At 46.5% G+C, this 26,190-nt stretch overlaps 1 protein-coding gene across 1 annotated transcript; it reads right to left on the bottom strand.

The window, feature by feature from the left end:
- Nucleotides 1-357: 357 nt before the first annotated feature.
- LOC306921782 (calpain-2 catalytic subunit-like) lies at nucleotides 358-24,527 on the bottom strand. The gene is made up of 21 exons (XM_079499080.1): nucleotides 23,930-24,527; nucleotides 21,574-21,643; nucleotides 20,928-21,046; nucleotides 20,505-20,638; nucleotides 18,392-18,560; nucleotides 18,155-18,238; nucleotides 16,203-16,288; nucleotides 15,961-16,035; nucleotides 15,693-15,853; nucleotides 15,094-15,266; nucleotides 5,634-5,645; nucleotides 5,303-5,395; nucleotides 4,354-4,472; nucleotides 3,799-3,835; nucleotides 3,139-3,196; nucleotides 2,890-2,954; nucleotides 2,106-2,174; nucleotides 1,208-1,286; nucleotides 773-889; nucleotides 513-571; nucleotides 358-410 (listed from the first exon to the last, which is right to left on the bottom strand). The coding sequence occupies exons 1-21, from the start codon at nucleotides 24,167-24,169 to the stop codon at nucleotides 387-389; spliced, it is 2,043 nt and encodes a 680-aa protein (XP_079355206.1). The 5' UTR covers nucleotides 24,170-24,527; the 3' UTR covers nucleotides 358-386.
- Nucleotides 24,528-26,190: the final 1,663 nt, after the last annotated feature.

Genomic DNA, 26,190 nt, shown 5'->3' with positions numbered 1-26,190 from the left:
GTGTGATGTGATGTGATGTGATGTGATGAGGTGTGGTGTGGTGTGGTGTGATGTGATGTGTTGTGATGTGATGTGATGTGATGTGATGTGATGTGATGTGATGAGGTGTGGTGTGGTGTGGTGTGGTGTGATGTGTTGTGGTGTGGTGTGATGTGTTGTGGTGTGGTGTGGTGTGATGTGATGTGATGTGTTGTGGTGTGGTGTGGTGTGGTGTGGTGTGGTGTGGTGTGATGTGATGTGATGTGATGTGATGTGATGTGATGTGATGTGATGTGATGTGATGTGATGTGATGTGATGTGATGTGATGTGATGTGATGTGGTGTGGTGTGGTGTGTTGTGATGTGATGTGATGTGATGTGGTGGTAGATCTTCAGGTGTCAGATGATCAGTTGATGGCCAAACACAACCACTGAAACACAAACAACCAATTAAATATAGACAATCAATTAACAAAAAAACAAACAAAACAAACAAAACAAACAAAACAAACAAACAATAACAATAATAATACCTGCTGTATGTCCAGATGGATCTTGCCGCTGTCGTTCTTGTCGAGAGTTTTGAAGATTTCTGTTTAGAGGAAAGAAGAGGGTGTGGTCTTTAGGATAATGTGTGGTCTTTATGGTAATGTGTGTGGCCAATTAGATGATGGGTGTGGTCTATAAGATAATGGGTGTGGCCAATTAGATGATGGGTGTGGTCTATAAGATAATGGGTGTGGCCAATTCGATGATGGGTGTGGTCTATAAGATAATGGGTGTGGCCACTCACTAAAGAGCATCTCCACTCGTATCAGGCAGCCAATGAAACAGTCGAAGTCGATGGCATAGTGGGCGTCGGCATAGCGACCAACGATCTCCTGGATGACATCACTGTTGACCTGGAAACCTGAGTGATTGACAGGTGACACCTTCATCATCATCATCATCACAGAGCTGCTCTCATCTCGTTATAATGTAATTAAACATTATGTTAATGAGCTGCTCATTATATATTATTAATTATGTAAATGAGCTCACCAGCCTCAGACAGAGCTGATCTCATCTCATTATAATATTATGTAAATGAGCTCACCATCTCATTATAATATTATGTAAATGAGCTCACCATCTCATTATAATATTATGTAAATGAGCTCACCATCTCATTATAATATTATGTAAATGAGCTCGCCATCTCATTATAATATTATGTAAATGAGCTCACCGGCCTCAGACAGAGCTGATCTCATCTCATGACTGCTCATCGCTCCAGAGTTGTCAGAGTCGTGACGTTTAAACACTTCCTGCAAAAACACAACAATAACAATAACATCACAACACAAAAATAACACAAAATATCACAAAAATATCACATATTGTAGTATATTGATACAGGTGTTGTACAGGTGTTCAGGTGTTGTTCAGGTGTTGTTGTGATGATATTACCAGGTATTGCTGTATTTTGGTACAGGTGTTGTTGTGATGATATTACCAGGTATTGCTGTATTTTGGTACAGGTGTTGTTGTTGTGATGATATTACCAGGTATTGTAGTATTTTGGTACAGGTGTTGTTGTGATGATATTACCAGGTATTGTAGTATTTTGGTACAGGTGTTGTTGTTGTGATGATATTACCAGGTATTGTAGTATTTTGGTACAGGTGTTGTTGTTGTGATGATATTACCAGGTATTGTAGTATTTTGGTACAGGTGTTGTTGTTGTGATGATATTACCAGGTATTGCTGTATTTTGGTACAGGTGTTGTTGTTGTGATGATATTACCAGGTATTGTAGTATTTTGGTACAGGTGTTGTTGTTGTGATGATATTACCAGGTATTGTTGTATTTTGGTACAGGTGTTGTTGTTGTGATGATATTACCAGGTATTGTAGTATTTTGGTACAGGTGTTGTTGTTGTGATGATATTACCAGGTATTGTTGTATTTTGGTACAGGTGTTGTTGTTGTGATGATATTACCAGGTATTGTAGTATTTTGGTACAGGTGTTGTTGTTGTGATGATATTACCAGCTATTGTAGTATTTTGGTACAGGTGTTGTTGTTGTGATGATATTACCAGGTATTGCTGTATTTTGGTACAGGTGTTGTTGTGATGATATTACCAGGTATTGCTGTATTTTGGTCCACAGAGCATGGAACTCCACCAGGCCCAGTTTAGCTGATCCATCTTTCTGAGATCTGAGTCAAGGTTGATGATCTGAACTAATCTATTGTTATGAATTAATCTATTGTTATTAATTCATCTATTGCTACTACTGATCTTTTGTTAAACTCAGAGGTTATTTCATCCATTAAATCAGAGGTTATTTCATCCATTAAATCAGAGGTTATTTAATCCATTAAATCAGAGGTTATTTAATCCATTAAATCAGGGGTTATTTAATCCATTAAATCAGAGCCCAGCGATTTATAGCAGCGAAGCACATTTACCGACGGACCAGATGTTATCCCGGATGTAGCTGAAGTAGCTAAATGTAGCCAAAACACTCCACAGCCTGGGAGCATCGCTCCACAGGCTGTGGAGCGACGCTCCCAGCCTGTGGAGCGATGCTCCCAGCCTGTGGAGCGACGCTCCCAGCCTGTGGAGCGACGCTCCCAGCCTGTGGAGCGACGCTCCTAGGCTGTGGAGCGACGCTCCCAGCCTGTGGAGCGATGCTCCCAGGCTGTGGAGCAACGCTCCCAGCCTGTGGAGCGATGCTCCCAGGCTGTGGAGCGATGCGATCGGTTTTGATATCATTAACCTCCGTCTTTTTGATCAAACTTCGTCCTGGGTGTTAACAGGTCCTACACTCACTGTTCAGGGCCAAAGATCACAGTGACCTGTGTTCAGGGCCAAAGGTCACAGTGACCTGAGTTCAGGGTCAAAGGTTAAAGGTCAAAGGTTACGTCCAGGAGGCTGACGATGTGTCGACATGTCTGGAGGGTGAAACCATCAGTTCTGATGTCACTTCCTGTAAGGGAGGGAGGGAGGGAGGGAGGGAGGAAGAAAGACTTTAACTCGACTTTAAAAGTGGCGTGCGTGCTCGTGCTCGTGCGCGTGCGCGTGCGTGCGTGCGTGCGCGCGTGCGCGCGTGCGTGCGTGCGTGCGTGCGTGCGCGCGTGCGTGCGTGCGTGCGTGCGTGTGCTGAGTCTTACTCTGAGTCACCACCGTGTTCAGAATCTGCTGCAGCTCCACCGCTGAGATCTCTGAGTCCTGAATGATGGGAAACATTGACCAATCAGAACAGGGGGCAGGGCTGACCAATCAGATGAAAGAATGAAACATTGACCAATCAGATGAAAGAATGAAAGACTGACCAATCAGATGAATGAATGCATCCATTCATTCATCTTATTGGTCAATAGTTATTGAGTAACGAGTCTTTACGTTTCCAGCAATCTGCTTGAAGAGATGTTGAAAATGTGGATCCACATCACTCTCTCTGACGTCAGGCTACGCACGCACGCACGCACGCACGCACGCACGCACGCACGCACGCACACACGCGCACACGCGCACACACACACACACACACACACACACACACACACACACACACACACACACACACACACACACACACACACACACACACACACACACACACACACACACACACACACACACACACAGGCTTACATTGTTAGACAGACAGACAGACAGACAGACAGACAGACAGACAGACAGACAGACAGACAGACAGACAGACAGACAGACAGACAGACAGACAGACAGACAGACAGACAGACAGACAGACAGACAGACAGACAGACAGACAGACAGACAGACAGACAGACAGACAGACAGACAGGTACCTCGTCAACAGTGGCAGCTACATCCTCCTCCATGGGACTGCAACAGAAAACGTGTTGTAATGTCATGTTTCATCCACCAGGTGGCAGTGTGTTGTAATGTCATGTTTCCCATTGCAGTCAGAACTACAGACTCACTCCCAATCTAAACTATGGAATGAACTTCCCATTGCAGTCAGAACTACAGACTCACTCCCAATCTAAACTATGGAATGAACTTCCCATTGCAGTCAGAACTACAGACTCACTCCCAATCTAAACTATGGAATGAACTTCCCATTACAGTCAGAACTACAGACTCACTCCCAATCTAAACTATGGAATGAACTTCCCATTACAGTCAGAACTACAGACTCACTTCCAATCTAAACTATGGAATGAACTTCCCATTGCAGTCAGAACTACAGACTCACTTCCAATCTAAACTATGGAATTAACTTCCCATTGCAGTCAGAACTACAGACTCACTCCCCATCTTCCACCGTAGTCTGAAATCCCACCTCTTCAGACTCCATCTTAGACCGTAGCCCCTCCCCTAGACTATAATTACTCTCTCACCTGCCATTGGTCAGTTTCTCAGAGAACACTCTCAACAGGAAGCTTCCTTTACGATGGGGTTCAAAGGTCGACGGGATGATGACATACTCTCCTGGAGGAAGTTTAAACCTGTCGCACACCTAGCAGACAGACAGACAGACAGACAGACAGACAGACAGACAGACAGACAGACAGACAGACAGACAGACATTAGTCTGACAACACGGTGGCCTCCGACATGCGTGGCAGGTTAAAACTAACTAACCCGTGGCAGGTTAAAACTAACTAACCCGTGGCAGGTTAAAACTAACTAACCCGTGGCAGGTTAAAACTAACTAACCCGTGGCAGGTTAAAACTAACTAACCCGTGGCAGGTTAAAACTAACTAACCCGTGGCATGTTAAAACTAACTAACCTGTGGCAGGTTAAAACTAACTAACCCGTGGCAGGTTAAAACTAACTAACCCGTGGCAGGTTAAAACTAACTAACCCGTGGCATGTTAAAACTAACTAACCTGTGGCAGGTTAAAACTAACTAACCCGTGGCAGGTTAAAACTAACTAACCCGTGGCAGGTTAAAACTAACTAACCCGTGGCAGGTTAAAACTAACTAACCCGTGGCAGGTTAAAACTAACTAACCCGTGGCAGGTTAAAACTAACTAACCCGTGGCAGGTTAAAACTAACTAACCCGTGGCAGGTTAAAACTAACTAACCCGTGGCAGGTTAAAACTAACTAACCCGTGGCATGTTAAAACTAACTAACCCGTGGCAGGTTAAAACTAACCCGTGAACCTAACATCTGTCTAACGGTAATCTCCAAAAAAATGCTAAATTATAAATCTAATAATAAATTACATAAATTGAGCCTTTGCATACGCCTGTAAGGTCATCGAGGCTAGTGCTAACATGCTAATGCTAACATGCTAATCAATAATAGAGTATTTGATCAATCAATGGTGACCCCTAACCTCTCTGATGTTGCTGAAGGCGTTGCTACGGGCGACAGATGTTTGTCTCAGCAGCAAATCAGGACCCAGGTGGATGTTGCTCCGCCCCTTGTACTGATGACATCACATGAAGAGGTGTGTCTTTAAATGTGGCGCAACGTTGTTTAGTGTGTGTGTGTCCGTGCGTGCGTGCGTGCGTGCGTGTGTGTGTGTGCGTGTCTCCGTGCAGTGGGTGCGTGCGTGCGTGTGTGTGTCCGTGCAGTGTGTCCGTGCAGTGTGTGCGTGTGTGTGTGTGTGTGTCCGTGCGTGCGTGCGTGCGTGCGTGCGTGCATGCGTGCATGATCATACACACCTCTTCAGGAACCTGCGGAGATGAGCAGAAAGGTCAAAAGGTTAATAAATAATTGACTGCCATGTAGTGACTAGTACGGTACTATTTTACTGTACCGTACCGTACCGTACCGTACTGTACTGTACTATTTTAGCTTATATCTAACCTATAATGTGTGTGTCTATGCTGAGACAACTCCCTTATTCATTACACTATATAGCGCTTTTCCAAGTGCTCAAAGCGCTTTGAGCACTTGGAAAAGCGCTATAGAAATCTGAGCTATTATTATTATTAAAGGACCAAGCAGTTATTGTATTTGTCTCTTTTTCTCTTCTTCTCCTTCCGCCAAAAATAGCACTTCTGGCTGAACCGTGCAGTCGGTTTTCGCGAAATTTAGAGATATGGTAGAGGGCCATGCCAAACGGTGAGGATGCGAAGCCCACAACCATTGGCCAAAGGGTGGCGCTATAGCACTCAATTGAAAATGCAAACTTTGACCTCGCATAGCTCATGAACCGTTTGACCGTCAGCAATGAATCTTCGATACACATATGCGTCTCCTCATGCCGAACAAGTGCTCGTGCTCTTACTTTTGACCTCTGACCTCTAGATCACCCGCCATTTTGAATTATATGAAAATCAATTAAAATGCATCTGCTTCCAGGATCTTTCATCAAAATGCACGAAAAGTTCTACACTTATTATTAATAAGTGTTGATTTTCTCGACTAAAACTAAGACGAGAAATGTTCGTCGACTACTCACCTGGTACTGAGGTCTCGTTAACTCACCTGGTACTGAGGTCTCGTTAGCTCACCTGGTACTGATGTATTGTTAACTCACCTGGTACCACTGGGGGTCTCGTTAGCTCACCTGGTACTGAGGTCTCGTTAATTCACCTGGTACCACCGGGGGTCTCGTTAGCTCACCTGGTACTGAGGTCTCGTTAACTCACCTGGTACTGAGGTATTGTTAACTCACCTGGTACTGAGGTATTGTTAACTCACCTGGTACTGAGGTATTGTTAACTCACCTGGTACTGAGGTCTCGTTAGCTCACCTGGTACTGAGGTATTGTTAACTCACCTGGTACTGAGGTCTCGTTAATTCACCTTGTACTGAGGTATTGTTAACTCACCTGGTACTGAGGTATTGTTAACTCACCTGGTACTGAGGTATTGTTAACTCACCTGGTACTGAGGTATTGTTAACTCACCTGGTACTGAGGTCTCGTTAGCTCACCTGGTACTGAGGTATTGTTAACTCACCTGGTACTGAGGTATTGTTAACTCACCTGGTACTGAGGTATTGTTAACTCACCTGGTACTGAGGTCTCGTTAGCTCACCTGGTACTGATGTATTGTTAGCTCACCTGGTACCTCCGGGGGTCTCGTTAGCTCACCTGGTACTGAGGTCTCGTTAATTCACCTGGTACCACCGGGGGTCTCGTTAGCTCACCTGGTACTGAGGTCTCGTTAACTCACCTGGTACTGAGGTATTGTTAACTCACCTGGTACTGAGGTATTGTTAACTCACCTGGTACTGAGGTATTGTTAACTCACCTGGTACTGAGGTCTCGTTAGCTCACCTGGTACTGAGGTATTGTTAACTCACCTGGTACTGAGGTCTCGTTAGCTCACCTGGTACTGAGGTATTGTTAACTCACCTGGTGCTGAGGTCTCGTTAATTCACCTGGTACCACCGGGGGTCTCGTTAGCTCACCTGGTACTGAGGTCTTGTTAGCTCACCTGGTACCACCGGGGGTCTCGTTAGCTCACCTGGTAGGCTCACCTGGTACTGAGGTATCGTTAGCTCTCTCGTTAGCTCACCTGGTACTGAGGTATCGTTAGCTCTCTCGTTAGCTCACCTGGTACTGAGGTCTCGTTAGCTCACCTGGTACTGAGGACTCGTTAGCTCACCTGGTACTGATGTCTCGTTAGCTCACCTGGTACTGATGTCTCGTTAGCTCACCTGGTACTGATGCCTCGTTAGCTCACCTGGTACTGATGTCTCGTTAGCTCACCTGGTACTGATGTCTCGTTAGCTCACCTGGTACTGATGTCTCGTTAGCTCACCTGGTACCACCGGGGGTCTCGTTAGCTCACCTGGTACTGAGGTATCGTTAACTCACCTGGTACTTATGTCTCGTTAGTTCACCTGGTACCGAGGTCTCGTTAGCTCACCTGGTACACATCATTATCTCACCTGGTACACATCGTTAACTCACCTGGTGCACATCGTTAACGCACCTTATACACGTTGTTAGCTCACCTGGTACACATCATTAGCTCACCTGGTACACATCGTTAGCTCACCTGGTACACATCGTTAACTCACCTGGTACACATCGTTAGCTCACCTGGTACACATCGGATCCACATATGCATGGTGTGGGCTTAATTCTCTCAAAAGATGCTGCCAGAAGCCTCCCGTTTCTGAAAGAATCATCACTGCTAGATTTGCATCTAAGGGCCGAAATATCACCATCATTCAGTGAGAATTAAGCCCACACCATGCATATACGCACCGACAAACTAGGCTGAAAACCCTAACCCTAACCCTAATATCACCATCATTCAGTGCTAAATATCACCATCATTCAGTGCTAAATATCACCATCATTCAGTGCTAAATATCACCATCATTCAGTGATTCACTACGCACCGACAAACTAGGCTGAAAACCCTAGCCCTAACCCTAACCCTAACCCTAACCCTAACCCTAACCCTAATATCACCATCATTCAGTGCTACATATAATCATTCAGTGCTACGCACCGACAAACTAGGCTGAAAACCCTAGCCCTAACCCTAACCCTAACCCTAACCCTAACCCTAACCCTAATATCACCATCATTCAGTGCTACGCACCGACAAACTAGGCTGAAAAGCAAGAGAAAGAGAAGTTCTACCAACAACTACAAGCGCAAATACAGAAGTCCCCAAGGAGAGACATCCAAATAGTTCTAGGAGACATGAATGCCACGGTCGGGAGGGACAACACCAAGTGGACCATGAATGCCACGGTCGGGAGGGACAACACCAAGTGGACCATGAATGCCACGGTCGGGAGGGACAACACCAAGTGGACCATGAATGCCACGGTCGGGAGGGACAACACCAAGTGGACCATGAATGCCACGGTCGGGAGGGACAACACCAAGTGGACCATGAATGCCACGGTCGGGAGGGACAACACCAAGTGGACAAGCATCATGAATGCCACGGTCGGGAGGGACAACACCAAGTGGACATGAATGCCACGGTCGGGAGGGACAACACCATGAATGCCACGGTCGGGAGGGACAACACCATGAATGCCACGGTCGGGAGGGACAACACCATGAATGCCACGGTCGGGAGGGACAACACCAAGTGGACAAGCATCATGAATGCCACGGTCGGGAGGGACAACACCAAGTGGACATGAATGCCACGGTCGGGAGGGACAACACCAAGTGGACAAGCATCATGAATGCCACGGTCGGGAGGGACAACACCATGAATGCCACGGTCGGGAGGGACAACACCATGAATGCCACGGTCGGGAGGGACAACACCATGAATGCCACGGTCGGGAGGGACAACACCATGAATGCCACGGTCGGGAGGGACAACACCATGAATGCCACGGTCGGGAGGGACAACACCATGAATGCCACGGTCGGGAGGGACAACACCATGAATGCCACGGTCGGGAGGGACAACACCATGAATGCCACGGTCGGGAGGGACAACACCAAGTGGACATGAATGCCACGGTCGGGAGGGACAACACCAAGTGGACATGAATGCCACGGTCGGGAGGGACAACACCATGAATGCCACGGTCGGGAGGGACAACACCATGAATGCCACGGTCGGGAGGGACAACACCAAGTGGACAAGCATCATGGGAAAAGAAGGCCTCGGAGAAGTGAACGAAAATGGAACTCCTTTTGCGACTTCTGCACCTTCTGCACCTTCTGCACCTTCTGCACCTTCTGCACCTTCTGCACCTTCTGCACCTTCAACGAACTAATCATTGGAGGGACTTCTGCACCTTCAACGAACTAATCATTGGAGGGACTTCTGCACCTTCAACGAACTAATCATTGGAGGGACTTCTGCTCCTTCAACGAACTAATCATTGGAGGGACTTCTGCACCTTCAACGAACTAATCATTGGAGGGACTTCTGCACCTTCAACGAACTAATCATTGGAGGGACTTCTGCACCTTCAACGAACTAATCATTGGAGGGACTTCTGCTCCTTCAACGAACTAATCATTGAAGGGACTTCTGCACCTTCAACGAACTAATCATTGGACTTCTGCACCTTCAACGAACTAATCATTGGACTTCTGCACCTTCAACGAACTAATCATTGGAGGGACTTCTGCACCTTCAACGAACTCATCATTGGAGGGACTAACCTTCAACGAACTAATCATTGGAGGGACTTCTGCACCTTCAACGAACTAATCATTGGACTTCTGCACCTTCAACGAACTAATCATTGGAGGGACTTCTGCACCTTCAACGAACTAATCATTGGAGGGACTTCTGCACCTTCAACGAACTAATCATTGGAGGGACTTCTGCACCTTCAACGAACTAATCATTGGAGGGACTTCTGCACCTTCAACGAACTAATCATTGGAGGGACTTCTGCACCTTCAACGAACTAATCATTGGAGGGACTTCTGCACCTTCAACGAACTCATCATTGGAGGACTTCTGCACCTTCAACGAACTAATCATTGGAGGGACTTCTGCACCTTCAACGAACTAATCATTGGAGGGACTTCTGCACCTTCAACGAACTAATCATTGGAGGGACTTCTGCACCTTCAACGAACTAATCATTGGAGGGACTTCTGCACCTTCAACGAACTAATCATTGGAGGGACTTCTGCACCTTCAACGAACTCATCATTGGAGGACTTCTGCACCTTCAACGAACTAATCATTGGAGGGACTTCTGCACCTTCAACGAACTAATCATTGGAGGGACTTCTGCACCTTCAACGAACTAATCATTGGAGGGACTTCTGCACCTTCAACCAACTAATCATTGGAGGGACTTCTGCACCTTCAACGAACTAATCATTGGAGGGACTTCTGCACCTTCAACGAACTAATCATTGGAGGGACTTCTGCACCTTCAACGAACTAATCATTGGAGGGACTTCTGCACCTTCAACGAACTCATCATTGGAGGGACTTCTGCACCTTCAACGAACTAATCATTGGAGGGACTTCTGCACCTTCAACGAACTAATCATTGGACTTCTGCACCTTCAACCAACTAATCATTGGAGGGACTTCTGCACCTTCAACGAACTAATCATTGGAGGGACTTCTGCTCCTTCAACGAACTAATCATTGGAGGGACTTCTGCACCTTCAACGAACTAATCATTGGAGGGACTTCTGCACCTTCAACGAACTAATCATTGGAGGGACTTCTGCACCTTCAACCAACTAATCATTGGAGGGACTTCTGCACCTTCAACGAACTAATCATTGGAGGGACTTCTGCACCTTCAACGAACTAATCATTGGAGGGAGCCTATTTGACTTCTGCACCTTCAACGAACTAATCATTGGAGGGACTTCTGCACCTTCAACGAACTAATCATTGGAGGGAGCCTATTTGACTTCTGCACCTTCAACGAACTAATCATTGGAGGGAGCCTATTTGACTTCTGCACCTTCAACGAACTAATCATTGGAGGGAGCCTATTTGACTTCTGCACCTTCAACGAACTAATCATTGGAGGGAGCCTATTTGACTTCTGCACCTTCAACGAACTAATCATTGGAGGGAGCCTATTTGACTTCTGCACCTTCAACGAACTAATCATTGGAGGGAGCCTATTTGACTTCTGCACCTTCAACGAACTAATCATTGGAGGGAGCCTATTTGACTTCTGCACCTTCAACGAACTAATCATTGGAGGGAGCCTATTTGACTTCTGCACCTTCAACGAACTAATCATTGGAGGGAGCCTATTTGACTTCTGCACCTTCAACGAACTAATCATTGGAGGGAGCCTATTTGACTTCTGCACCTTCAACGAACTAATCATTGGAGGGAGCCTATTTGACTTCTGCACCTTCAACGAACTAATCATTGGAGGGAGCCTATTTGACTTCTGCACCTTCAACGAACTAATCATTGGAGGGACTTCTGCACCTTCAACGAACTAATCATTGGAGGGAGCCTATTTGACTTCTGCACCTTCAACGAACTAATCATTGGAGGGAGCCTATTTGACTTCTGCACCTTCAACGAACTAATCATTGGAGGGAGCCTATTTGACTTCTGCACCTTCAACGAACTAATCATTGGAGGGAGCCTATTTGACTTCTGCACCTTCAACGAACTAATCATTGGAGGGAGCCTATTTGACTTCTGCACCTTCAACGAACTAATCATTGGAGGGAGCCTATTTGACTTCTGCACCTTCAACGAACTAATCATTGGAGGGACTTCTGCACCTTCAACGAACTAATCATTGGAGGGAGCCTATTTGACTTCTGCACCTTCAACGAACTAATCATTGGAGGGAGCCTATTTGACTTCTGCACCTTCAACGAACTAATCATTGGAGGGAGCCTATTTGACTTCTGCACCTTCAACGAACTAATCATTGGAGGGAGCCTATTTGACTTCTGCACCTTCAACGAACTAATCATTGGAGGGAGCCTATTTGACTTCTGCACCTTCAACGAACTAATCATTGGAGGGAGCCTATTTGACTTCTGCACCTTCAACGAACTAATCATTGGAGGGAGCCTATTTGACTTCTGCACCTTCAACCAACTAATCATTGGAGGGAGCCTATTTGACTTCTGCACCTTCAACCAACTAATCATTGGAGGGAGCCTATTTGACTTCTGCACCTTCAACGAACTAATCATTGGAGGGAGCCTATTTGCACACAAGCCAATACACAAAACCACATGGATCTCCCCTGATCTAAATACAGAGAACCAGATCGACCACATAACCATAGCAAGAAAATGGAGGAAGCTACTCCTTGATGTTAGGGTAAAGAGAGGAGCTGACATCGACTCCGACCACCACCTACTGATAGGAGAGTTTAGACTAAAAGTAGCTGCTAAGCCAAGGACAGAAAATAGGGCACAGAAAAAGTTTGATGTCAGGAAACTAAGAGATCCCCAGGTTAAAAAAGATGCAGGGCTGACACTGAAGAACAGATTTGCACCACTAGCAGGAACAGGCGAGGTGGAGGAAGAATGGGGGAACTGTAAGAAATCCTTCATAGAAACATGTGAACAGGTTCTGGGGTACAGGAAGAGTGAAAGAAAAGACTGGATTGCGGATGACACCTGGCAGGCCATAGAGGTTAGAAGGGACCTCAAAGCCAAGGGCAACAGGGAACCTGATAGGGAAAAGAAAGAACAGTGGAGACAAGAATACCAACAACAAAGCAGGATAGTGATAGCCTGAATCCAGCCCAAAGACCCCGCCCACTCTCTGAGTGGACTGCATCTCTTGGTCTGGTGTTGCACTGTGAACCTATAATTTCTTCGGTACAAAAATGTATTATCCAATGAGAATCGGTGGTGGGGGTGGGTCTAACGAACAACCAATCAGCGCCGAGTCCCGTTTTCAGCGTCATCACGCAGCGCAACACACAGAGGAAGGAGGGAAAAACAACACCAATGGCTACTGGTTGAGGGAAATTCTAATCCCCTCCCCCTTGAAATCGCTCAGACAGGAGACAATGTCAGACTGAAGCTTCAAGAAAGCTACAGTCTGATAATCAGGCTAGGATAGTGAAGAAGAAGACAAAAAGGGACAAGAGGAGATATGTCAACGACCTGGCATGTGAGGCAGAGGTAGCAGCTGTAGCACCAACCAGATCTGGAACACTTCACCTATCTAGGGAGCAACATCAGCAGGGATGGAGGAGCAGACAGGGATATAGAGCTTAGAATCAGCAAAGCACAGCTGGCATTTAGGATCTTGCGACCGATCTGGCTCTCCAAACAGCTCTCAAACAACACCAAGCTACGGATCCAAACAGCTCTCAAACAACACCAAGCTACCGATCTGGCTATCCAAACAGCTCTCAAACAACACCAAGCTACGGATCTTCAACACCAATGTGAAGACCGTCCTGCTCTATGGCGCTGAAACATGGAAGACCACCGAGGGCCTAATAAACAAGCTCCAGGTGTTTGTAAACAAATGCCTGCGGTACATCCTCAAGCAATGGTGGCCCATCAAAACCACAAATGAGTTATGGAGTTATGGAGGATCACAAAACAGGACAGTATAGCTAGTACCATCAAAAGGAGAAAGTGGAACTGGATAGGCCACACCCTTAGAAAGGACACAGATAACACCACAAGACAGGCCCTGGACAACAACCCACAGGGGAAGAGGAAACAGGGTAGGCCAAGAAACACCTGGAGACGTTCCACTCTCCAGGACCTAAAGGACATTGGAATGAACTGGCAGGAAGCAAAAGCGCAAGCCCAGAAGAGAGTGAGATGGAGAGCTCTGGTGGACGCCCTATGCCTGGTTCACATCGTTAGCTCACCTGGTTCACATTGTTGTCTCACCTGGTTCACATCGTTAGCTCACCTGGTTTACATCGTTAGCTCACCTGGTTCACATCGTTGTCTCACCTGGTTCACATCGTTAGCTCACCTGGTTCACATCGTTGTCTCACCTGGTTCACATCGTTAGCTCACCTGGTTCACATCATTGTCTCACCTGGTTCACATCGTTGTCTCACCTGGTTCACATCGTTAGCTCACCTGGTACACATCATTGTCTCACCTGGTTCACATTGTTGTCTCACCTGGTACACATCATTGTCTCACCTGGTTCACATTGTTGTCTCACCTGGTTCACATCGTTATCTCACCTGGTTCACATCGTTGTCTCAGCTGGTTCACATTGTTGTCTCACCTGGTACACATCATTGGCTCACCTGGTACACATCATTGTCTCACCTGGTTCACATTGTTGTCTCACCTGGTTCACATTGTTGTCTCACCTGGTTCACATCGTTATCTCACCTGGTTCACATCGTTGTCTCACCTGGTACACATCGTTATCTCACCTGGTTCACATTGTTGTCTCACCTGGTACACATCGTTATCTCACCTGGTTCACATTGTTATCTCACCTGGTTCACATCGTTGTCTCACCTGGTACACATCGTTAGCTCACCTGGTTCACATCGTTGTCTCACCTGGTACACATCGTTAGCTCACCTGGTTCACATCGTTGTCTCACCTGGTTCACATCGTTAACTCACCTGGTACACATCAGTATCTCACCTGGTACACATCAGTATCTCACCTGGTACACATCAGTATCTCACCTGGTACACATCAGTATCTCACCTGGTACACATCAGTATCTCACCTGGTTCACATCAGTATCTCACCTGGTTCACATCAGTATCTCACCTGGTTCACATCAGTATCTCACCTGGTTCACATCAGTATCTCACCTGGTACACGGAGAAGCCGATGGTGTTGAGGTCTCGTCCGAAGCGTTTCTCCCGTCGAGCGTCTTTCTGCATCAGACCAATCAGAATACTGCATCCTGGACCTTCATCACCACCATCATCATCATCCTCTTCCTCCAAACGCAGCAGGAACTGAGGGTTGGAGCAGAAGGTCGCTGCGGAGCAGATATTATTGCTATTGTTGTTATTGTTGTTGTTGTTGTTGCTATTGTTGTTGTTGTTATTGCTATTGTTGTTGTTGTTGTTGTTGCTGTTATCATCATCTAATAATTGTAGAGATTGCGTCCTCAGATATTGTCCATGTGATTGGCTGGAAGATGTGCCATTCTGCGCTGTAATTGGCTGAGCATCGCTCGAGCCCACACGCTTTCTCCAGGTACTGTATTTTCTAGTAAATCTCGTCTTTGGCATGGAATGAGTTTAAAGATGTGGGTCTGGACATATTGCATGATTTGCATAATACATATGGTACCTCACGGTTACCATCCAGCCACTCTACCGCTGAGCCACCGCCGCCCATATAAGGATTTGGGGATCAACCCATGTGCGCCTGTGGGTAGTTTGAGGGAGTTGAACCGTACCTGGGTAGTTGCGGCAGCCTCCTGCCGTTGAGCCAACGCGCCACGCCCCCTCGAAGTGCTGGTAGTTCCATCGGCCGATCAGGTCGCTGCTCAGAGTGTCGGGTGTCAGGTTACAGATCTCCAGTTTATCAAATTTACGCAGGAAGTCTTCAAAGGCCATCCTTCAAAAATAAAATACATTATTATCATTATCAAGAAGTCTTCAAAGGCCATCCTTCAAAATAAAATACATTATAATTATCATAATTTATCATTATTAGAGTCTTACCAGAACTCTCCATCTTCAGCTGAATGATAAAGAGCTGATTTCTCCTCTGATGGAACTCCATCCCACTCTCTGGACCTGTTATTATTATTATTATTATTATTATTATTATTATTATTATTATTATTATTATTATTATTATTATTATTATTATTATTGTTTAACTGAATGGATGTGATTGTTTAATTGGATGGATCTGATTGATTGGTTAATTGATTGGCTGGGATTGGCTGGTTGGTACTGACTGGTCGCTCCAGGCTCCGCTCCACTCCTTCTCTCCCCAGGGGTTTCTGATTCGCAGCAGCTCCACTGGAGAGCCGTACAGATGGACCTGATTGGACCAGAACAACAGAGGAGATCTGATTGGTTGGTCTGTACTGTAACCTCATTGGACCAGAGCAACAGAGGAGATCTGATTGGTTGGTCTGTACTGTAACCTGATTGGACCAGAACAACAGAGGAGATCTGATTGGTTGGTCTGTACTGTAACCTGATTGGACCAGAACAACAGAGGAGATCTGCTTGGTTGGTCTGTACTGTAACCTCATTGGACCAGAACAACAGAGGAGATCTGATTGGTTGGTCTGTACTGTAACCTGATTGGACCAGAACAACAGAGGATATCTGATTGGTTGGTCTGTACTGTAACCTGATTGGACCAGAACAACAGAGGAGATCTGATTGGTTGGTCTGTACTGTAACCTCATTGGACCAGAACAACAGAGGAGATCTGATTGGTTGGTCTGTACTGTAACCTGATTGGACCAGAACAACAGAGGAGATCTGATTGGTTGGTCTGTACTGTAACCTGATTGGACCAGAACAACAGAGGAGATCTGATTGGTTGGTCTGTACTGTAACCTGATTGGACCAGAACAACAGAGGAGATCTGATTGGTTGGTCTGTACTGTAACCTCATTGGACCAGAACAACAGAGGAGATCTGCTTGGTTGGTCTGTACTGTAACCTGATTGGACCAGAACAACAGAGGAGATCTGATTGGTTGGTCTGTACTGTAACCTCATTGGACCAGAACAACAGAGGAGATCTGCTTGGTTGGTCTGTACTGTAACCTCATTGGACCAGAACAACAGAGGAGATCTGATTGGTTGGTCTGTACTGTAACCTCATTGGACCAGAACAACAGAGGAGATCTGATTGGTTGGTCTGTACTGTAACCTGATTGGACCAGAGCAACAGAGGAGATCTGATTGGTTGGTCTGTACTGTAACCTGATTGGACCAGAACAACAGAGGAGATCTGATTGGTTGGTCTGTACTGTAACCTGATTGGACCAGAGCAACAGAGGAGATCTGATTGGTTGGTCTGAACTGTAACCTGATTGGACCAGAACAACAGAGGAGATCTGCTTGGTTGGTCTGTACTGTAACCTCATTGGACCAGAACAACAGAGGAGATCTGATTGGTTGGTCTGTACTGTAACCTCATTGAACCAGAGCAACAGAGGAGATCTGATTGGTTGGTCTGTACTGTAACCTCATTGGACCAGAGCAACAGAGGAGATCTGATTGGTTGGTCTGTACTGTAACCTCATTGGACCAGAACAACAGAGGAGATCTGATTGGTTGGTCTGTACTGTAACCTGATTGGACCAGAACAACAGAGGAGATCTGCTTGGTTGGTCTGTACTGTAACCTGATTGGACCAGAACAACAGAGGAGATCTGCTTGGTTGGTCTGTACTGTAACCTCATTGGACCAGAACAACAGAGGAGATCTGCTTGGTTGGTCTGTACTGTAACCTGATTGGACCAGAACAACAGAGGAGATCTGCTTGGTTGGTCTGTACTGTAACCTCATTGGACCAGAACAACAGAGGAGATCTGATTGGTTGGTCTGTACTGTAACCTCATTGGACCAGAGCAACAGAGGAGATCTGATTGGTTGGTCTGTACTGTAACCTCATTGGACCAGAACAACAGAGGAGATCTGATTGGTTGGTCTGTACTGTAACCTGATTGGACCAGAACAACAGAGGAGATCTGATTGGTTGCCAGGGGTGTAAAGATGAGGCCTAAATGGGTCAAACACGTCAACCAGTAAAATATACATTTTGACCATATTTGAAAATAGCTGATCTACAAACTCACAATGTGACGGAATAATTAATCATCATTAATGGATTGATGGATTGATTGATTGATTGATTGATTGATTGATTGATTGACAGCTCTGACCTCATTGGCTGCGGTGACAGAGTAGGCGTGTCCTTTCACCAGCTTCTGACGAGTTATCGCCTCCGTGTCGCTAGCGCTGGATATCTGAACACACGCACGCACGCACGCACGCACGCACGCACGCACGCACGCACGCACGCACGCACGCACGCCAAGTAGTAAAGTACAGTGCATAGTTAATAGAGAATATTATTTTGTCTCTGACACCCACACACAGGGACCCCTCCCCAGCCTCACATCAATAGAACACCCCAACAGGGACCCCAGTCTCAGAGCCCTCCTAACGATGTTGAACAGGTTCTTTGGGGGTCTCAGCAGATCAAAGGACTCGGCGATCCCTCCGGTGAAGTCCTCACAGCCCTCGATGCTGGACCCCCCCGAGAGGGCCTCGTAGCTGCCGCTCACCCTGGACCGCACGCACACGTAGGCACGCACGTAGGCACACACGTACACACACACACACGAACGTACACACGCACGCACACACACACATAGAGCATGGTTACATAATACAAAAACACATCAAACAAAAAATACAATATCATAATTGAGTGTAAAGTTATGCCTCTGATTCTGATTATTCAGATTTTATTCGATTAATCATTCATCGAATAATTGATTTCCTCCAAGGTTTGATTAATTATTCCGAAACAGAAAAATGTGGCCAAACTTGTAAGAAATCATGACGCACGCACGCACGCACGCACGCACGCACGCACGCACGCACGCACGCACGCACGCACGCACGCACGCACGCACGCACGCACGCACGCACGCACGCATGCATGCACGCACATCTTACAGGTGTGTGAATGTATTTCAATGCTCGTTAAAGGAAACTCCCTCGTTTGTAGATTAAGATAACGATGAGTGACTAACGAGGGGTTAATGCAGTGGTTCTCAACAAGTGGTCCGTGGACCCCCGCGGACCCGCGGACCCGCGGACCGGTCTGAGAGGCTAAATGTCATCAAACGGTGGTCCGTGGCTCAGATGGGTCTGAGAGGCTAAATGTCATCAAACGGTGGTCCGTGGCTCAGATGGGTCTGAGAGGCTAAATGTCATCAAACGGTGGTCCGTGGCTCAGATGGGTCTGAGAGGCTAAATGTCATCAAACGGTGGTCCGTGGCTCAGATGGGTCTGAGAGGCTAAATGTCATCAAACGGTGGTCCGTGGCTCAAATGGGTCTGAGAGGCTAAATGTCATCAAACGGTGGTCCGTGGCTCAAATGCTGAATAAATAAATAATGGACCTTGATGTGAAAAGGGGTTGAAAACCCTTGGGTTAAATAGATCCTCAGAAAATCTGCAAGTTCGAGTACGAGCTTGTAGATCTGATATTTTCAGCGAAGTTCGTTTTTTTTCCCACCAGAAAAGAAATCAGAGAACCACATATTTACTGTTTGAGCTATAGTGTGTGTGTGTGTGTGTGTGTGTGTGTGTGTGTGTGTGTGTGTGTGTGTGTGTGTGTGTGTGTGTGTGTGTGTGTGTGTGTGTGTGTGTTTGCTTTAACTCCTGTTGAGCAAACACTCGACACACCCTGCTACACACACACACACACGCACACGCACACACCTGACCTTGTATTTGTCCAGGGAACATTTCAAGAAACGCCCAAACACACCTAAACACGTCGCTCTGAGCTCCAAATGAACCCCAGAAAATTAGATTCCACTTGAACCACTTTAAAAGGAATCCCTTTTGGTGTTTTAAACAATATGTTATACTTTAACTATTGATAAATAGCAGACCTACAAGCTCGTAGCGCGGAGCTTGTATAGATATGTTCTAGTTATAGTTTATATGTATAGTGTCATTATATAGATATGTTCTAGTCACGTTCTTAGCTTACGCATGTTTCGCGATAAATGCTTTTTATATATGTGATGTATTCCCATGCTTTTTGTTCTTGCTTAATGTAAGTCGCTCTGGATTAAGAGCGTCTGCTAAATGCCTAAATTGTAAATTGTAAATTGTAAATTGTAAATTGTAAATTGTAAATTGTAAAGGTCTGCTTTTTTTGAAAAATCGTGAAAATGTGGCACAAATCTTTGAATATATATTCTTTCAGAGCGAACGTTTTAAACTCAAATCTTTTTACCCTGTCCCAGAGCCACACCCCCTCTGATGACATCATGTCCTAGACTGGAATACAGCGTCTCATGAAATCCCGGACGACAATTCCACGTTCAATTTTCCTCATAGAGTGCTATGACAAGTTGACAACGGGTATTATTATTAGTATTATCCTATGGTCAGTCCTGTGGTAAGACAGACAGACAGACAGACAGACAGACAGACAGACAGACAGACAGACAGACAGACAGACAGACAGACAGACAGACAGACAGACTTAGCGTAAGCCTTCTCCAGCAGGGGGCTCCAGAACTCGTTGTTTTCTGCAGAATGAACGAACAGCAGCTTCCCGTCTCTGGTTGGCAGACGGTCGTCAATCACCACGTCCAGCCAATCACCATACTGCCAGACCTGTCAATCACACACAGCAGCCAATCAGCACACTGCCAGACATGTCAATCACACACAGCAACCAATCAGCATTCAGCATACTGCCAGACCTGTCAATCACACACAGCAGCCAATCAGCACTCAGCACACGGCCAGACCTATCAATCACACACAGCAACCAATCAGCATTCAGCACACTGCCAGACCTGTCAATCACACACAGCAACCAATCAGCACTCAGCACACTGCCAGACCTGTCAATCATCGCGACACAGCCAATGACATTGCAGCAGGGTCAGTGACCTCTGACCTGGAAGTGGAAGATCCCAGTGTAGTCCTGCTGGAAGCTCTGTCCAGACGGAACTACACGACCCAGAATGCCTTGGTCCAGAGTTAGAGAGGCTACGGCGGCTAGCAGCCAGCAGTCACCTACACACACACACACACACACACACACACACACACACACACACACACACACACACACACACACACACACACACACACACACACACACACACACACACACACACACACACACACACACACACACACACACACACACACATTTCAAAATAAATCACGACAACAAACACAACATTTTGGACCAAACAAATAATTACAAAGAAGAAAAACAACAAAAAAAGCAACCTTTTTCTTTCTAATTATTTGTTTGGCCCAAAACATTGTGTTTGTTGTCATGATTGACAAGAAAGTCTTTGTCCAAAAACAAACAACAAACAAACTTTGGCGTAAACGTCTTTAAATAAATACTTTTTGAAAAGTCTCTGAGGAAAATGAACAGAGAATTATTTTCCGGGTCTCTCGAGGGGGCGGGGCTGCGACGCTCTATTGACATACTCATAGTTTCATTATATAGATATTTCACTGTTTGCAGGTATGCGTGCGTGCGTGCGTGCGTGCGTGCGTGAGTGTGTGCGCGCGTGCACACTGACCCAGAGCTCCTTGACAGATGTCGGTCCTCTTGGCTCCACCAATGATAAACTGAGGATCTGAACACAGCTCCTGATTGGACGAAACAGCACAACTGGTTTATACAGCTGTGAGGACATTTACCAAACACGAGAAACCAAACGGCAACAAGTTTAATATGAATGTGATGTAAATTATATATATCGCTATCGGCTGATATGACACTGCATATAATCAGAGACGGGATATCAGTTATAATTTCAATACCGTGAATCTCTACGACAAATCTCTACATACCAACAAAAGTCAGCCGACACAGGGAAGCTGGAAGTACCTTCTCTAAAACACCCTGGACAACGCTCCACACGTCCCAGACTCTTCTCCCTTCTCTAAAACACCCTGGACAACGCTCCTCGCGTCCCAGACTCTTCTCCCTTCTCTAAAACACCCTGGACAACGCTCCACACGTCCCAGACTCTTCTCCCTTCTCTAAAACACCCTGGACAATGCTCCACACGTCCCAGACTCTTCTCCCTTCTCTAAAACACCCTGGACAACGCTCCACGCGTCCCAGACTCTTCTCCCTTGTCTAAAACACCCTGGACAACGCTCCACACATCCCAGACTCTTATCCCTTCTCTAAAACAACCTGGACAACGCTCCACACGTCCCAGACTCTTCTCCCTTCTCTAAAAGAACCTGGACAACGCTCCACACGTCCCAGACTCTTCTCCCTTCTCTAAAACAACCTGGACAATGCTCCACGCATCCCAGACTCTTCTCCCTTCTCTAAAAGAACCTGGACAACGATCCACACGTCCCAGACTCTTCTCCCTTCTCTAAAACACCCTGGACAACGCTCCACACGTCCCAGACTCTTCTCCCTTCTCTAAAACACCCTGGACAACGCTCCACGCGTCCCAGACTCTTCTCTCTTGTCTAAAACACCCTGGACAACGCTCCACACGTCCCAGACTCTTATCCCTTCTCTAAAACAACCTGGACAACGCTCCACACGTCCCAGACTCTTCTCCCTTCTCTAAAAGAACCTGGACAACGCTCCACACGTCCCAGACTCTTCTCCCTTCTCTAAAACAACCTGGACAATGCTCCACGCGTCCCAGACTCTTCTCCCTTCTCTAAAAGAACCTGGACAACGATCCACACGTCCCAGACTCTTCTCCCTTCTCTAAAACACCCTGGACAGCGCTCCACACGTCCCAGACTCTTCTCCCTTCTCTAAAACACCCTGGACAACGCTCCACACGTCCCAGACTCCTCTCCCTTCTCTAAAAGAACCTGGACAACGCTCCACACGTCCCAGACTCTTCTCCCTTCTCTAAAACACCCTGGACAACGCTCCACACGTCCCAGACTCTTAAAAGAACCTGGACAACGCTCCACACGTCCCAGACTCTTCTCCCTTCTCTAAAAGAACCTGGACAACGCTCCACACGTCCCAGACTCTTCTCCCTTCTCTAAAAGAACCTGGACAGTGCTCCACACGTCCCAGACTCTTCTCCCTTCTCTAAAACACCCTGGACAACGCTCCACACGTCCCAGACTCTTCTCCCTTCTCTAAAAGAACCTGGACAACGCTCCACACGTCCCAGACTCTTCTCCCTTCTCTAAAACACCCTGGACAACGCTCCACACGTCCCAGACTCTTCTCCCTTCTCTAAAAGAACCTGGACAACGCTCCACACGTCCCAGACTCTTCTCCCTTCTCTAAAACACCCTGGACTACGCTCCACACGTCCCAGACTCTTCTCCCTTCTCTAAAAGAACCTGGACAACGCTCCACACGTCCCAGACTCTTCTCCCTTCTCTAAAACACCCTGGACAACGCTCCACACGTCCCAGACTCTTCTCCCTTCTCTAAAAGAACCTGGACAACGCTCCACACGTCCCAGACTCTTCTCCCTTCTCTAAAACACCCTGGACAACGCTCCACACGTCCCAGACTCTTCTCCCTTCTCTAAAACACCCTGGACAACGCTCCACACGTCCCAGACTCTTCTCCCTTCTCTAAAAGAACCTGGACAACGCTCCACACGTCCTAGACTCTTGGAATCATGGCCCGTAGCCCCTCCCCTAGCCCCTTAGATAGATAGACTTTAGTAGCCGATCTACAAGCTCACAACGCGTCGTGCTGCAACGCGTTGTGAGCTTGTAGATCGGCTATTTTCAGCAAGTGAACAAAAAAACATCAAGGCCCGCCAAAATACATTTTAGTCGACTAAATCAACTGTAGATTTAGTCGACTAAAATTAGACTAACACTAAAACATTCCAGGTGACTAAAATGTGACTAAAACTAAATGAAAACTACTATACTAAAATAGAAAAGTGCTGCCATAAACAAGGCTGTTTGTCTCACCGAGGGTCGTTTCCACTCCACCCCGCGGGTCTTGGAGGAGTAGCGTCCCAGTTCGTTCCATCCCAGGGACCCCCAGTCGGCGGGGAACGAGGGGTCTTGGAACAGGGACCCCTCCCTCACACACTGAGCCTTCAGGCTGAGGAACGACTGGCCTCCGAACGGCACGGCGTTGGAGTTGAACCCCAAACCTTCCTCCGACCTCGCCTTGCTCCTGGCCAGCTGCTCTGCTGCGCTCGACATGACCGAGAGACACAGAGAGACAGAGAGAGAGAGAGACACAGAGAGAGAGACAGACACAGAGACACAGAGACACAGAGACACAGAGAGAGAGACAGACACAGAGACACAGAGACACAGAGAGAGACAGACAGACAGAGAGAGAGAGAGAGAGAGAGAGACACAGAGAGACAGAGAGAGACAGAGAGAGAGAGTGTGTGTGTGTGTGTGTTTGTGAGAGAGAGGTAGAGAGAGTGTGTGTGTTTGTCTGTGTGAGAGAGAGTGAGAGTGAGAGAGAATTTGGTTTGTGTGTGTGAGTGGCCATGTGTGCGTGCATGCGTGCTCGGTGTGTGTGTGTGTGTGTGTGTGTGCGTGCGTGCGTGTGTGTATAAAACAGTGCAGTGAACAGAGATATCAAATAAAGGCAGGTGGGGAGGCGTGGCCTAAAGTCCTCCAATCAGAGTGCATTTATCCAAAGTGCTTTAGACACTAGACACACACACACACACACACACACACACACACACACACACACACACACACACACACACACACACACACACACACACACACACACACACACACACACACACACACACACACACACAAAATCTGTTCCTCCGCTCCATTACTATGGGGAGAAATATGTCTCAAAAGTTTTTACAAATATTCCAAGATTTACAAATGTGTTTCCAAGATTTACAAATGTGTTTCCAAGATTTACAAATGTGTTTCCAAGATTTACAAATGTGTTTCCAAGATTTGCAAATGTTTTTCTATGATTTGCAAATGTTTTTCCATGATTTACAAATGTATTTTGTACATTTACAAAAAAAGAATAGATTTGTGTGTGCGTTTATCCTAAAATACCATTTGTAAATCCTCAATTGTGCGTGTGAATTGTAAATCTGCATTTGGCATTCCTTTTTCCTGTTGAATCATTTTGAGACAAACGTCACGCTTTTTTATGATAATTTTCACAAATGTATTGTAAATATTCCACAATAATTTACTAATGTGTTTCCATGATTCACAAATGTGTTTCCATGATTCACAAATGTGTTTCCAAGATTCACAAATGTGTTTCCATGATTCACAAATGTGTTTCCATGATTTACAAATGTATTTTTACAAAGAAAATATTAGATTTGTGTGTGCATTTATCCAAAAAAAACCTTTGTAAATCCTCAATTCTGCGTGTGAATTGTAAATCTGCATTTGGCATTCCTTTTTCCTGTTGAATCATTTTGAGACAAACGTCACGCTTTTTTATGATAATTTTTACAAATGTATTGTCCTATCCACAAAAAACTGTAACTTGTAAGTTGGCATTTAAATACATGTGCTATGATTTTTACAAATATATGACAATTTGTAAAAAAATATATATATATATACTTGCAGGCGCATTTATCAAAAAATATCATTTGTAAATCATCAACTCTGTGTGTCAATTGTTGCCACTGCATTTGTGGATTTTCTCAATGCATTTGTGACACCAGCCACTTGTGGATTTTCTCAAAGCATTTGTGGAACCAGCATGCGGTAAAAATGTCTCAAAAAGGTGATTGGCTGCCTTGTTGCTAGGCTGCCTCTAAGCCAATGGGAGACTTACCATAAATCCTATAGTCTGAAGATCATAAAAACACACAGCAACATGAGCTACAAGGCGAGGGAGGGCGAGGTGAATTTGCCGGTCGGCCCATGGGTCGGCCGGTCAGCCCATGGGTCGGCCGGTGGCTCATGGGTCGGCCGGTCAGCCCCCGGGTCGGCCGGTGGCTCATGGGTCGGCCGGTCAGCTCATGGGTCGGCCGGTCGGCCGGTCAGCTCATGGGTCGGCCGGTCAGCCCATGGGTCGGCCGGTCAGCTCATGGGTCGGCCGGTCAGCCCATGGGTCGGCCGGTCAGCTCATGGGTCGGCCGGTCAGCCCATGGGTCGGCCGGTCAGCTCATGGGTCGGCCGGTCAGCCCATGGGTCGGCCGGTCAGCTCATGGGTCGGCCGGTCAGCTCATGGGTCGGCCGGTCAGCCCATGGGTCGGCCGGTC

This window comes from Electrona antarctica (genome assembly GCF_951216825.1).
Source record: "Electrona antarctica genome assembly, chromosome: 4".
In the NCBI taxonomy this organism is placed as follows: domain Eukaryota; kingdom Metazoa; phylum Chordata; class Actinopteri; order Myctophiformes; family Myctophidae; genus Electrona; species Electrona antarctica.
The sequence above is the reverse complement of the archived record's forward strand: the minus strand, read 5'-3'. Positions and strand labels throughout refer to the sequence as shown.